Raw genomic sequence first — 14230 nt, forward strand, 5'->3', positions numbered from 1 at the left:
CCTTGTAATCCTGGTGCAGCCGGATGAACACGCTGGTCCTGCGGTCCCAGGACACGACCAGGCCGCTGCGGGTCTCGATGGCCAGGTGGGTGCCCATGTACCGGACCCTGTAGGGCAGGTCTGCGCCCGGCCCCCTCTGCACCACCTTGTAGGTGCCCTCGTGGAGGATCAGCTCGTAGTTCTGCGAGGGGCACAGGGAGCTGAGTGGCCAGCGCCCACCCCGTGGCCAGGGCAGAGGCCCACGGGTGCTCAGGGGCCCACGGCACGGGGCTGGCATGAAGGCTGAGCTGGGCTCCTGACGTGTCTGTGAACTCCCGGCGAGAGGCTGGGCAGGGCGTGCTGGGAGCTGGGGCGCTGCGTGGAAAGCCGGGGGCCTCGGCAAGCAGAGGGGGCTGGGGCACAGCGGGCGGCTGCGGGCAGCACCGGGGGCTCCCCGGAGGCCCTGCTCCTCCTTCAGCACTTCACCCACCACTCCCACCCCCCGTCCCCCACGTCCCCCACGTCCCCCCCGTGCTCCTCCTCCCTGCCGCGGGGAGACGCCCGGCCAGAGCTCTGCTCGCTGCCGCGGGGAGACGCCCACCTCCCTCTCCTGGAAGGGGAATCCCGGGGCAGTGGGCTGAGTGGACGCCCCCAAAGACGTGTCCCTCCCTAAACTCCGAGACCTGGGCACGGGACCTTATTTGGAAAAGGGGTCTTTGCAGATGTGATTGGCTAAAGGATCTCGAGGCGTCCTGGATTGGGGGTGTCCCCATAAGAGAGGAGCAGGACCCACAAAGAAGCCACGTGATGCCAGAGGCAGAGACAGGGGGTGTGTGGCCACAAGTCCTGAGGGGGGGAGGGGGAGGAGGGGGGACGGGACCCTCCCCTGAGCCTCCTGAAAGGCGTGGCCCTGACACCGGCGGTCGGCGTGCCGGCCTCAGAGCCGCGGAGACGAGTCTCTGGTTTGAAGTGGCCACTTGTGTCTCGAAGCCAGGACACAGGGCAGCAGACGGGCCGGGCGTCCCAGGGCTGGGGACCCCGCCCCCCCGGGGTGAGCTGTGGGCGGCAGAGGGAGGGGGAGCGTCCCTGGTCACCCCTCACCTCCAGGAAGAGCTTGATGGCCTTGGAGCAGGTGACGCCCGTGGTCCCGCAGGGGATGTTCTCGGTGACGACGCGGAAGGTCCCGTTGGTGGTGCCGTTGCCTCCGCAGTAGTCCTGGGACCGGAGAGACGACAGGCCGGTCAGGCCCGGATCCTGGCGGCCGGCGGGGCGGGGCGGGGCGGGGCGGGGCGTGTGGACGGCATACCTGGGCCAGCGTGTACTCGCAGCTGCCCTCGAAGCTGTACCGCTCGCCGTCGAAGGTGATGAAGTGGCCGTCCCCGTAGGCCACGCAGGTGCCCAGGCAGGGCCGGCTGCTGCACTCCCACCTGCGGTTCCGGCAGGTGCTGCAGGGGGCAGAGGGAAGTCCTGCTCACGGGCCACGGCGGGACAAGGACGGGGACCCAGCCCTGCCCGACAGCAGGGGTCGCAGGAAGCAGCTTCTGCACCCTGGCACCTGCTGGGCAGAGGCCGGCCCGGGGCACCTCCCAGGGAGGGACGGGAACCCGGGGGGTCCTTCCCGGGGAGAGGCAGTGCCGGCCTCAGCTCCTCTCTGCCTCCGGCCCAGGGCCCAGCCCACTCCCACTCGGCCGGTCCACGCGGTCTTTCAGCTGCTGCTCTCGCCCCCCCCCGCCCCGCAGCCCGCGGCGGAGGCCCTGGACCCACCAGGTGTTGCAGTCGACCCGGATGGTGTCCCCAGGCCGGTAGGCGGCGTCGTTGTGCAGACACGGGCAGTCCTCCTCGGCCACGCAGCCCCTGCTCCCGTCGGACACCAGCCCCGGGGGGCAGACGCAGCCGGACACGCAGTGTGTGCTGAACTGCGGACGGAGGTGCGGGTCAGCGGCGCGTCCCCCGCTGCGGCCCAGGGACGCCACGGGGTCCCCCAGGCAGGGGGGCACACCGCAGGGCAGGGGTGTGGCTGTGCCCTCACGCGGGCGGACTCACGCAGTCCACGTCCAGCGAGTGGCAGCTCCGGAGGCACTCGGCGCCTGGCGTGCCGGCCGAGGCATGGCTGCAGTTCAGGTACACCATGGGGGCCACGCAGTCTGCGGGGGGAGGGCACGCTGGGGCTGCGCAGCCAGGACCCCGCCCCAGGCCCGCGCCAGCCCCTTCCGCTTCCCCGCAGGTGGGTGCCACGGCGGGCGACCGGCAGGAGGGGCGGTACCTGTGCTGGCCTGCTCCTCGGCGCCCAGGCAGCTCAGCTTCCCACTCGCGCACGAGCTACGGGAGAGGGAGGGTGGGTCTGGGCCGCTGCCCGCTGCCCCGCGGACCCGCCCGCATCCTGGCTGGGAGGGCGCGGGCCCCGGCCTGGCCGCGAGGGGAGCAGTGCCCAGGCCCAAGTCGCTGCGAAGGCCTCCAATCCCGCCAAGGGGCGAGGACGCAGCAGCAGGGCCCAGGGTGCTGAGGCCGTGGCCCAGCCTGCAAGGGTGCTGCCTCCAACAGGAGGGCGTGGGGCGCCCCGGGCTGGCCCCCGAGTGAGCACCACCTACCCAGCACCCTCCGAGGACCTGGACCCTCAGGACACCCTCCCGGCCCGGGGAGAGGACCCCCTTATGGTAAGGCCGAGGGCCGGGCAGGAACACGCCTCCCAGGGAGCCCCACCCCGCCCCGCCCCGGCCCGGGCCTCACCACACCACGCCGTGGTCATGCACCACCTCCCCGGGGGCCACCACGGAGCCCCGGAAGTAGCAGGGACAGGCCTCGGCGGGCACACAGCTGCCGGCGTCGTCCAGGAAGGTGCCGTCGGGGCAGGTGCAGCCGTCCACGGGCACGAAGGCCACGCCGCAGGTGACGTCAGCCTGGCCCAGGGCGCGGCAGGTGGGCGGGCAGCCGTCCACCACGTAGGCGTAGCGCTGGGACTTGGGGCAGGCGCTCATGTACTTGGCTGGGGCGGGCGGGAGACATGCGGGTCAGCGGCCGGGCCTCAGTTTCCCCTCTGGAGGAAGCCCGAGGACACGGGTGGGGCTGCTGCCCGGGGTCCCCGGGGCCCAGGGAGGCCGAGCCGCCGCCCCCCCTCCCACTCACTGCAGACGCCGGCCCTCCAGCCGCGGAGCAGCACGCCCCGCGCGGCGCAGGCGCGGACGTAGGCGGACAGCGCGGCGCACAGGCAGTCCTCGCTCTTCTCGCAGTTGCACGTGTCGAACAGGCAGTTCTGGGGGCGGAGCCGGGCGTCAGGGACCCCAGCCGCACCCGGAGCCCCTCCGCTCTGGTCCATCCGCCTGGGACCCTGCCCCCCTCCCCTGGCCAGCCTGGAGCTCCGCCCCCCAAGCAGGTCCCCGCGCAGACGGACGGACGGACAGACGGACGGACGCTTCACCCTCCGCGGTGGGCGGGCCTGGCGGACCTAGCCGGAGGCGTGGGGTCAGCGGGCGGGGTCTGCCGGGACCAGGACAGGTGGCGGGAGAACCCTAACACAGCAGCGCTGAGTTGCCCGAGGGCCAGGGGAGGGCGGCAGGGTGCAGGGCGGAGTCCACAGCCCCCCCCCCGAGGGCAGGGGTGGGCCTGTATCCTGGGGCAGACCGCCCCCCTCCCCCCAGGAGAGGAGTCCAGTGCGTTTGGGGGCTTTGAGCTTCCGGAAATGAGGCCTAGGAGCCAACGGCTGTGGGTTGAGTTGTGTCCCCCCAAAAAGGTAACCCCTCGGGCCTGTGACGGTGACCCTCCTGCAAATAGCGGCTCTGCAGGTGTGATGAGCAAAGGGGAGTCATTAGGGGGCCTGAGCCAGCGTGGCTGGTGTCAGGAGAGGAGACTCGCACACAAACAGGGACAGGAGGCCACGTGACCCCAGACGCCGTGGAAGCGGGGACATGGGGGTGCGGCCACAGCCCAGGACCCTGGAGCCCCAGAAGGGGGTGGGGGAACGGAGCCTCCCCTGGAGCTTCCATGGAGCTCGGCCCTTGGCACAGGGACGCCGGAAAGGGAGGCTGGGGGAAAGCTGCAGGGCAGGCCCCGCTCCAGCCCCCGCCCTCCCCGAGAGCTGGGGTCCCCGACTGGCCGGGGTCTCACCGAGTGGAAGGGCGTGGGGTTGATGACGGAGTGGCAGGGTGAGAAGGCGCCGGCGGGGTCGGTGAGCAGGGAGCACCAGTGCTGGGCGTAGTTCTCTGGGGCAGGGACGCGGGGGTCACCGCGGGGGTCACCAGGCGGGCTGATCACACCCTCCCTGCACCTCCCCCCCAGCCTCTGCTCCACTCTCGCCCGCCGCCTGGGCACTGCTGGCAGGGCAGCGAGATACTCCTCCCGGAGATGGGGTCCCAGCACCCCACCCTGCTTGCCCCAGACCCTGCTGTCTGCATGCACGCCTAGATATCCGGGGCCCCCGCCCCGCGGCCCCCCGGGCAGACGGGCAGCAGCCCGAGGGCCCCCCAGGGCGGGGTACCGTTCTCCACGCTCAGGGCACAGGGGTCCTCGAAGCTGTTCCTGACGTTGGGGCAGGCGGCCTGGGTCTTCCAGGTGTTGGCGAAGGCGGCGGCCGTGCCCTCCACCACGCCGCTGAGGCTGAGGAAGTCGTCCGCCTGGTTCTGGTTGAAGTTCCCGCAGAGGCCTGGGGCCGGGACAGGGATCAGCCGGCACCCAGCCCGGCCGTCCACCCGGCCCTGCTCCCCGGCCCGTGCTTTCTCCCACTCCGTGGCTGGTTCCAGAACCATCTGCTGACAGGCTCTGGGGGGGGGGGGCAGCGCCTGTGCACAGCCCCACCTCCATCCCCGAGGCCCCTCCCTGCTCGCCGCCTCCCCGTCCCCGTCGCCTGCCCCTCGCTCCGGCCTCGGCGCTCACCGCACGTCTGGCCTCGGTAGGCGGGGTCCAGTCTGAGGACCAGCTGCATGAGGGGCACCAGCTGCACCTCCAGCTGCAGCCCGAGGCCCGTCTGCACCAGGATGAAGAAGGTCGAGGGCCTGAACATGGTGATGTTGGCTGTGGGGGGCGGGGGGCGGTCAGAGGCTGCCCGGAGGCCAGGCCCGGCCACGCTGACCCCAGGGCCTGAGCCTCGTGCTCCCGGGACGGCCCAGGAGGCAGACACGGGCTCAGACAGGCGTCTGGTGGACCCGACACCCCCCTGTGGCCCAGGAGCCAGGCAGGAGCTCACATGCCTGCAGGGGCGGGACCACAGACACCCTGAGAGGCCGGGGTCCCCGCAGCAGCCACAGGAGGGACCACGGAGACCCCGCTCTGCACCTGACAACCACCCCGTCATGTCCTGGAACTGCCCGCGCCCACAGAGAGCCGAGCAGGGCCGGGCCGTACCTGCGGACACGGGCAGCTGGGTGTAGATGGAGTTCATGAACACCCCGCCGTTGGCCTGGATCCGGATGACCTGGGAGGGGAGGGGGCGGTCAGGCTGGGGCGGACCCCGGAGCCTGGGCGGCTCTAGGACAGCGCGGGGCTCCGGGAGGGCGTGGGAGCCTGCGCCCCCCCCACCTGCTCATCCCTGCCGTAGGCGACGGGCAGGACCCTCACCGTGTCCCCGCCATCCATGCTCAGGGTCACCGTTTTGAGGCAGTTCTCGTTGTCGGTCAGGCCGCATTTCCGCAGCTCGGCCAGCACCGTGAAGCCGCTGTCTGCACACTTCTAAGGGCAAAACGGGGAGGGGGGGGGGGCTGAGCGTGTGCCTGCCTGCGTGTGCAGTGCACACGTGTATGCATGCACCGGTGTGCACGCATGTGTGGGCATGTGTGCGCACGTGTGTCTCTGTGTATGCGTGTGTAGTGCCCTGTGCCCAGGACGCCATGCAGGCTGCAGGTGGCTCTCAGCAGCCTCTGGCACCTCCAGGGAGCGTGTCTCGGGGTCTGGGCGTCCCTCTGCCCCTGGCGGGGGGGTGCGGATGGGACCCGGGAGGGGCCGGGGGGCAGGGAGGGCTGAGGGCCGGGACCGCCGCACCTTGGACAGGATGTAGCTGCAGTCGCCGTGCATGTCGTAGAGTTTCTCGTCGTAAGTGGAGATGTGGGAGCCGCCCTGGACGGAGCAGGTGCCCGGGCACGGGAGGTCCTGGCACTGCCACAGTCCCCTGGAGCAGGTGCTGGGGGCCAGGAGCAGAACAGCTGGGTGAGGGGAGGCGCACCCACCCCACGCGCCGCCCCTGGCGGGACAGGTGGGGGCCTACCAGGAGCTGCAGCTGGTGGTGAAGGAGGCCCCCGGGGCGTAGGTGCGGCCGCCGTGGGCGCAGGGGCAGCGCTGCAGGGGCACGCAGCCCGTGTGGGTGACGTCATCGAGCACCGTGCCTGCAGAGGGGTGAGCGGGTCAGCGGGGGCGGGGTGGGGCGGGGAGCCTGGGGGACCGTCCCCAGGGCCAGGAGGACCTGCCTGGGGGGCAGAAGCAGCCGTCCACGCAGTGGTCCTCGCAGAGCTGGGCGCGCTCGGGGTTGGAGCAGGTGTCCGCGCAGGGCGAGCCGCACTCCTGGTGCTGCATGTTGAGGGGGCACGTCCGGGCTGCGGGGAGGGCACAGCGCTTGGCATCCAGGCGGCCACCCAGGCGGCCCCATGGGCAGACAGGCCACCTCCACTCCCACTTCCCATGTGTCCCCAAGGGTCCCCCAAACCACATCTGGGCTCGGGAGCCCCTGGTCTCAGAAGCCTGGGGCCTGCCTGTCTGAGCCCCAGCCGCCTCCTGTGCTGAGGCGGGTCCTCGCTCTGGGGCCCCCGAGGGCTCCACCTGCCCTGGGCCCCCCCATGCCAGGTGGCCCCGGGTCTCCTTGGTCACCCCCGCTCCAGGCACTCACGGCAGAGGTCGGGGCCCCTCCAGTTCTGCGGCTGCCCCCCTGCGTGGGCGCACTGGCGGGAGTACTCGGCGAAGGTGGCGCACGGGCAGGTGGGGCAGCGGCACAGGTCCTGGGCGCAGGCGGCCACGTACGCGTCGGCGGCCACCAGCCCGTTGCACTGGGCGAAGGCCGGGCCCAGCAGGGTGCGGCGGCAGATGTCCTCCTGGGGACACAGGCTGCTCACTGCCTCTGGGCGGGGCGCAGTGGGGCCCCAGCCAGGCAGCCCCCTCTTCCCGGTGGTTCCTTCCCTCCCCCGTCCCCCAGCCATCCTGCTCAGCCACTGAACCGCCCCCCCCCCGGGGCTCTGCTGGGCTCTGGGAGGGACACCCCCCGGTGCCCCCCACCCAGGCTCCGGGACACGCGTGGGGCACCCAGGAAAGGGGCAGACCCTGCCCCTGGAGGCGGCTCCAACAAGGGGGGGAGGGGCCGTCCACCCTGGAGCAGCCCATGGAGGAACTTCCTCCTCCCCGGCTGCAGCCTGACCAGCGAGCTGCGGGGGCCGCCACTCCGAGCCCTGACTTAAGGCTGGGGGTTCTGCTGGTTGAGGGTGGTCCAGAGCTTTCAGGCCACGCCCAAAGGTGGGGTCCTCCCAGCTCATCCGAAGGGCTCCCTGAGGCCCCCACCCTTGGCAGGACTGTGGGGTGTGTGTATTTCCACACGCAGATGGGCACACGCTCACGCAGGGTCACACGCACTCGTACATGTGTGCAGTGGGGGGAAGCGTGTGGGCGCAGAGGGCCGAGTCCTTGGCTGCCCCGGCTCAGGAGACCCTCGCTCACCTGGACGCCAAGGTCCCAACCCAGGAACCCGGCACCCCCCCCAACCCGGCACGCCCCCCCCCCGCCTCCCTGCTGTCCGCACCCCCTGGGGCAGGGCTCACCGCGTCCGTGCAGTTGTCGGCTGGGCCGGGCTGGGGGTCCTGGCACTGCTCCGTGGGCCCGTCCAGCTTCTGCAGGTTCCCGAACTGCAGCGGCGTCAGCCTGGCGTCTGGGGGAGGAGGGAGGGCTCCGTGTGGGGCTGCCCGGCCCGGGATGCCGCCGACCGGCTTCCTGCCCGGGGCCCGAGAGCACCCAGCCCCGCCGCCTGCCCGCCCCGCCCCCGCTGGCCACCCGCACGCCCCGGCCCCGGCACTCACTGTGGGCGTAGAACTCGTTGGCGGCCGGGAGCCCGTTGAAGTCCCCGCAGAGACCGCACGTCTGGTTGGTGTACTTGGGGTCCAGCTCCAGCTGGGGCGGGAGGGGCTGCTCCAGCCTCCGTAGCCTGGCAGGGCCCCTGCTGACCCCCGACCCCCGACCCCTGACCCCTCCCCCAGGGACTCCCCCAGCCGGGGCCGGAGGGGCGGGCCTCTCACCAGGGCGCTGTCCTCTCCGTTCCACATGAAGGTGAGCACCAGCCGGACGCTGACCTTGACGTAGTCGCTGCTCCGCTCCACCAGCAGGCCGGCCCGGCTGTAGGGCAGCTCCTCCCTGGGGTGGAGAGTGCCGGTCCTCCCTCCGCCCTGGGCCCTTCCCGTAGCCGCCCACCCCCCCCCCCCCCCCCGGGCCCGCGGGAGTCCGACCCTCCCGCCACGCGGGGCTCACCGCCGCCCGTCGATGAGGACGGAGCCGTCGGACACCTCCAGCACCAGCCCCTGGGCCTTGAGCACCACGTGGGTGACGGTGGGCCTGGAGCCGGCCAGGCCGCGGCGCAGCTGGACGTTGAAGTCCTCGTAGGCGGCCCCGCAGTGCGCCGAGAAGACGTAGTTGCAGCGGCCGGGGAAGCGGAACACGTCGCCGTCGAAGGTCTTGTAGTGGAAGTCGCCCCACGTGCTGCAGACCCGGCCGTTGTGCGCCGGGTTCAGGGCTGAGGGGAGCGCGTGGAGGCCCCGCTGACGCCACGCGTGTGCGCCGCTCCCCGGGAGGCACGCAGTTGGGAGTGGGGAGCCCAGAGGTGGCCACCCTTCGCCACGGCACTGCCCGGCGCCCCTCAGCACCGCTCACTCCCCCGACCCCGGCGCCTGCCCAGCACCCGGGCCGCCCAGGAGAGCTGTCCGCGGGGCAGGCTCCCCGCTGCGCCCAGGCCGTCCAGCTGCCCCTCAGTCCCAGCTCCACCCCAGATCCGCGTCCCCAGGGCTGGCAAACACCCCGCCCCCACAGCGGGCGCATCCACTCACGGCTCATGGGGGGGAGGCCGGTGATGGGGGGGATGAAGATCGTGCGCTGGGCTGCGGAGTGAGGGCGGGGCACTCAGGGGACGTGGCCAGGCAGCCACGCCCCTTCCCGGGACCCCCACCCTCCTCACTGCCAACCCTGACCCACCCCACGGAGCCAGGACTGACGGCTGCCCTGCTGGGCCTCCCTGCCCCCCGAGACAGGCTTCCCTGGGGGCTGGTGTGTGCGCCTTGCCCTGAGTGTGTGCATGTGAGTGCATGCATGTGTGAGTGTGTGCATGTGCGTGTGTGCATGCATGTGCGAGTGTGTGCAAGTGTGAATGTGTATGTGTGGGTATGTATGTATATGTGCATGTATGTGAGTGTGAATGTATGAGTGTGTGCATGTGCGTACTAGGTGAATATGTGCACGTATGTGCAAGTGTGTGGATGTGTGATGTGTGTGTGCCCATTGTGTGCGCACTGTGTGTGAGCATTTGCGTGTCTGCTTTGCGCCTCCATGTCCTTGCTTCTCCCCCCCCCCGCACCCTCTCCCCGGCAGACGGGCTCTGGGGAGGTCTGGGTGTCACATGCGGATGGAGTCGGTCCGACCCCCACCCGGCCCCTCCCTCTGCTGGCCGCGTACCAGTGTCCATCCTCCGACTGCCCTTGGCTGCCTCTGCGTCTGCCCAGCTCGGCCCCGCGCTGCCCTGGGGCTCTGTGGGGACAGGATGGAGTCAGCGGGGAGCCGGACACGCCACCCCCACCCCCCCGGCAGCCTGTTGGGGTGTCCGAGGGCTGCAGGGTGGCGGCCACAGGAGATGCTCTGGCCTCCGGTCCCTCGGGGACAGAGAGGGAGGCCTCCGCTGGGGGCCTGGCAGGGGCTGCCCCTTTGGCGCCCGTGCTGCCCGCCCCCCGCGGTGAGGCTAGGAGCTGCCTCCTCCCTGTGACAGGCAGGAGAATGGAATCAGGAAAAGGCGGTGGCCCCGCTGGCCCCGGCCCCCACGGCCGCCCCAGGAGCGGGTTCGCCACCCCACGTCCCTCGGAGAAGGACAAAGACAGGCTTTGTTGGGGGAGGACACCGCAGCCGGGAGGCTCCCAGGCGTGACTTAGCAGAAACCCAAAACCCAAGACCAGAACCCGAGCGGCAGGCGTGGCAGGTGGGCGCCAGGAGCCTGGTACTGGGTGGCCGAGGTCGCCCGAGTCCGCCTCCTCCAGGCAGCCCCGCCCGCCTGACCAGGGCCTCCGGGGTCAGGGCCGAGGCCCCAGGCCCTCTCTGCCGGGCTCAGGTGGGGGCGCCCCTGCCCATGGCCCAGGCCTCCTTCCGTGTGTCTGCCAGGGGCCCCCTCTGGGACCCAGACTGTGCTTTGTGGGGGGTGCAGGGTGGGCCCCTGATGTCCCCCGTGGGGCCCGAGCCCGGCGAGGGGCACTGGGCAGCCGTCACGCCTGGGCTGCTTCCTGTTGGACCTTCCGGGCAGACCACCGACACTTGGGGCCTGCTTCCTCTATCTGTCCATCTGTCCGTCTGTCCGCCCCTGAGCCCAGACCTGCAGCCCCTCCTCCCTGCCCCTGGCCCCATGCCCCGTGGAGAGAACACAGGTCACAGGGCACCGCCCCTGGGTCCCGGCCCGGCTTCCAGAGAGCGGGCTCCGTGGCGGGGGGCCCGGCCGGTGCGCCTGGGTCTCCATCACTCAGAGAAATGCCTGCCACCAGCCCTCCTCCCAGCAATCGGGGTGCCCCTCACTCGGGCCCACCCTCACCACCCCTCGTGGGGCCTTCAGCCGGGGCCCCCCCGAGAGTGCATGCCCCCCACGGAGGGATTCGCCCTGAGAAGAAGGAAGTGGGTGGAGGGTGCGGTGCACTCACCCAGGCCCCCCTCAGGTGCAGGGCCCCGGGGGCCCGGAGGAACCCCGCCGAGTGGGGACCTGGCTGTGCAAAGCGCACGCCAAAGGAGCCGGGGCGAGGCGTGTGCCCCAGGCCCCCCGCCAGGCGCCACGAGAGGAGAGCCCTCACCTCCAGCCGGCTCTCCCCAAGGAAGGGGGCTGGGCCAGGGGCTCGGAGAGACCGCCACCCTGGCCCCGGCCCCGGCCCCGGCCCCGGCCCCGGGAGAGGCCGGTGGGGACGCTCGGTGCTGAGCACAGGAGGCCGGCCTGTCACCTGGCAGCCCTGCGGCTGCGTCTTTTCTGTTGACAGTAAGTATTAGGGCTCCTGCTACCGAGCCGAGGGCGGCCGGGCCCCAGGCGGAGGGGTGCCCGGGGCGAGGCGGCCGAGAGAGGCCCAGTAGCCGGGGTGGGAGTGGGGTTCAGACGTGGCCCCCTGCAGCCCTGCTTCGAGGGGGTAGTTCACAGCCGCTGGGTGCCCCGAGCTGTCACCGGCTGGGCAGGGACCGGGGTTTCCCGGGACCCGGTGCCTCCTGGACACACAGGCTGGGGTCCTGCCTGTCTGTCCGCGGCAGGAGGAGCCCCGGCGAGCGGCGTGAGGCCGTGGCCGTGAGGACGGGTGAGGGTCCACTCACCTGCCGTCGGCACCCAGAGCAGGACCAGGAGGGCCCAGGCCAGCGCCCGGCACCCGCTCGGGTCGCCCATCCTGGGGACTGCGGGCGGCGGTGAGGAGGGATGGGCAAGGCGCTGGCTCCCGGGGCCGCGGGCCTTATGTAGCAGGAAGCCTTGGCCCTGTGCCTGGCCCGGGCCGCGGGGGCACTGCCCTCTCCCCGCGCCGGCCGCGGTGTTTGCTCTCGGGGAGGGGCCGGAGCAGGAAGGTAGTGCGAGGAGGAAGGAGCCTTGGCCCTGGGGCCCGAGACGCAGGACCCCCGCCCAGCGGCCTCTGGGAACCAGCAGGGGGCGGGTGCTGGCGGCCCCTCCAGACCGCAAAGCCCCCGCAGGAGGGCACCTCGGGGTCCTCCCTGGCTGCAGCCCCCACCTCCCTCCATAGGGTGGGGGTTCAGCCCCACGTCGAGCCCCGGAAGCCTGGGGGAGGCCGAGAGGTGGGCCTGGGGGGGGGGGGCAGCACACCCCTGTCCTGTCCGAGGCGTGGGGAGGGGCTGCGAGGCCTGGGCCCCTGTGCAGCTGGGGGTGGGGTGGCCGGCGGTGGGGGCCGGGCTCCTGGTCTGCGTGGCGTGGGGGTGCTAGGAGGCGGCTCTGTGCCCCTCAATCCCTGGGCTCCTCTGTCATCAAGTTCAACGTCCAGGGGAGACGGGGCCTCGAGAGTGGGCACTGCCTCAGCGGCCCCTGGTCACGGCCCGGCAGAGGCTCCCAGCGCGGGGCCTGGGGACCCCCCTCACTCCCGAGGCTGCCTGTTAACAGGGGGTCCCGGACCCGCCTGGGCCGGCCCACGGCAGGCCACGCAGGACCAATGTGTTGGTGGCGATGTGCCCCTCGGGGCTGCCGGGTCACCTCAGCAGGGACCGGGGGACCTCTCCACAGCACCTGCCCCAAGTGGGACCCACGACGGGCGGGCCGGGTTTCGGGGCCACCTGCTCACCAACACCCCACCCCTCACTCTCGGGCTCATCCAGTGTCCTCGCCCCAAACCTCACAACGTCCCTCGTCCCTCGGAGGGATGGGGGGCACAGGGCCCTCCTGTGAGCAGCCCGGCACCTGGGTCTGGGGCCCCGAGTGTTCATTAGGGTTCGTGTCCATCCCTGTCCCTCCCCGCCCCCACCCCCGCCCAGCAGGCGCTGGCACCCAGGGGCGCGGGGACCCCGCTGGTCCTCCCGTGAGCACCGTCCCGGAGGGAGTGCGGGCTCAGGGTCCAGCGATTGAGACATCCCGGATGCCCGGCCCGCCTGTTTGCTCAGCGAGTTTACCCCTTCACAGTTGAGGGAGCCGGGAACAGAGGCGAGAGGAACCTCCGCTGCCGGGAAGGAGGCCCGGCCAGCGGCTCCCGCAGCTCGGAGGCTCCGGGGATGTGCCAGGAACCGCCGCCCTGGGCACGCCCTGCCCGCCCGCAGTCCAGGGCCACACAGAGCCCGGAGGTGAAGTGACCCCGGGCCGTGAATAAAGACCCCCCCCCGGCCCGGGGCAGACTTCCCCAGCCCAGGCCTCAGCCCCCCAAAGCCCCGCTGTCCCCACAACCCCCACCAGGGAGCGGACTCCAGGCCGAGGTCCCGGGTGCGCTGGGTCGGGGGCGTTTGCTGAGCGCTGGCTGTGTGCCCGGCGCCGGGAGGGTGGCACCGCTCTGGGAGCCACGGGCCTGGCGGCAGGTCCGCTCGGAGCCCACCTGCTGCCCTGGGGATGCTGCCTCTGGAGGGCTCGTGGACGGGGTGGCCATGGGGGTCCGGCAGCCCTGTCTGTCTCCCACGGGGCCCACATTCCCAGTGGGCTGAGGCCCCGGCGGTGTGACCAGCGGGCGGTGAGCCAGATAGGCCAGGGCTGGGGGGTCCCGGCGGGGAGGGAGGTGACCCAGTGTCTTCTGCGTTTTCCTGGTTTCCACAAAGGTCCCTCCCCTGGCCGGTGGCCCTTGCCTCCCCCCTCCGTCTCTCCCTCCTTCTTCCTCCTTCCTTCCAGCACATTGTGCTGAGCCCGGGGGGGGCGGGGTAGGGGGGGCTGGTTGGGCAATGGGGTCCGCGGGACAGGAGAACCCAGGTCCTGTTCCACGGAGCTCAGGATGCGCAGCCGCCACGCCACCGTGAGGGCGGGGGGGGGGCACCTGGGAGGGACCGGAGAGGATGGTGGCTGTGGGGCGGGGGTGACCGCTGAGCCGAGGGGAGGGGACAGCGGGGCCGGAGCCTGGGCAGGGGCGACCTCGGCCCGTTGGAGGGTCAGGAGGCCCTGGTGCGGCTGGGACTGGCCGGCGGGGAGGAGGCGGAGCCCGAGATGGGGGGCGGGCTAGGTCAGGTGGGGGAGGGGTCTGGGCTTGCTCTGAATTGGGGGAGGGGGTATTGGCGCACTTACTAGTAAAGCAGGGAAACCATAGGAAATGACTTTTTTGTAGTAAAACGAACATCACAAAGTTCGCCATTGTAACCACGTGTAAGTGCACATTCAGTGGCGTCGATACGTTCGTGGTGTTAGACTTCCGCCCCGTCCACCTGTAGGGCATGGTTATCCTCCCAAACCGAGAATCCATTACACACAGCCCTCCCCCCCCAGCCCGGTCCCCACCACCCACGACCCGTCTCTGTGGAGCTGACGCCCCTGGGACCTCCCGGGAGTGGGTCACAGTGTCTGAACTTCGGGATCTGGCTTCTCCCCTCAGCTCAGGGTCCTCAACATTCAGCCACGTTGTAGCAGGTGTCAGCATTCCCTTTTAAATATATATATATATATATATATATATAT

General features: G+C 71.5%; 1 protein-coding gene across 1 annotated transcript in view; it reads right to left on the minus strand.

Annotated features, from left to right (window-relative positions):
• The window catches only part of MUC5B (mucin 5B, oligomeric mucus/gel-forming), a gene marked incomplete at both ends in the record, with an annotated part of 33020 nt that overhangs the window by 17751 nt on the left and 1039 nt on the right, over positions 1–14230 (minus strand). The window contains 24 exon segments of the mRNA XM_079787978.1: positions 2–181; positions 1081–1194; positions 1286–1424; positions 1744–1895; positions 2023–2123; positions 2243–2298; positions 2707–2962; positions 3103–3229; positions 4081–4175; positions 4451–4615; positions 4846–4983; positions 5314–5383; positions 5527–5637; positions 5947–6085; positions 6170–6287; positions 6369–6494; positions 6785–6986; positions 7704–7810; positions 7959–8049; positions 8175–8289; positions 8404–8665; positions 8976–9026; positions 9598–9669; positions 11467–11544. Of these exon segments, the coding sequence (XP_079644104.1) occupies positions 2–181; positions 1081–1194; positions 1286–1424; positions 1744–1895; positions 2023–2123; positions 2243–2298; positions 2707–2962; positions 3103–3229; positions 4081–4175; positions 4451–4615; positions 4846–4983; positions 5314–5383; positions 5527–5637; positions 5947–6085; positions 6170–6287; positions 6369–6494; positions 6785–6986; positions 7704–7810; positions 7959–8049; positions 8175–8289; positions 8404–8665; positions 8976–9026; positions 9598–9669; positions 11467–11544 (3065 nt within the window).

This window comes from Cnephaeus nilssonii (assembly GCF_951640355.1).
Source record: "Cnephaeus nilssonii genome assembly, chromosome: 13".
Lineage (NCBI taxonomy): Eukaryota > Metazoa > Chordata > Mammalia > Chiroptera > Vespertilionidae > Cnephaeus > Cnephaeus nilssonii.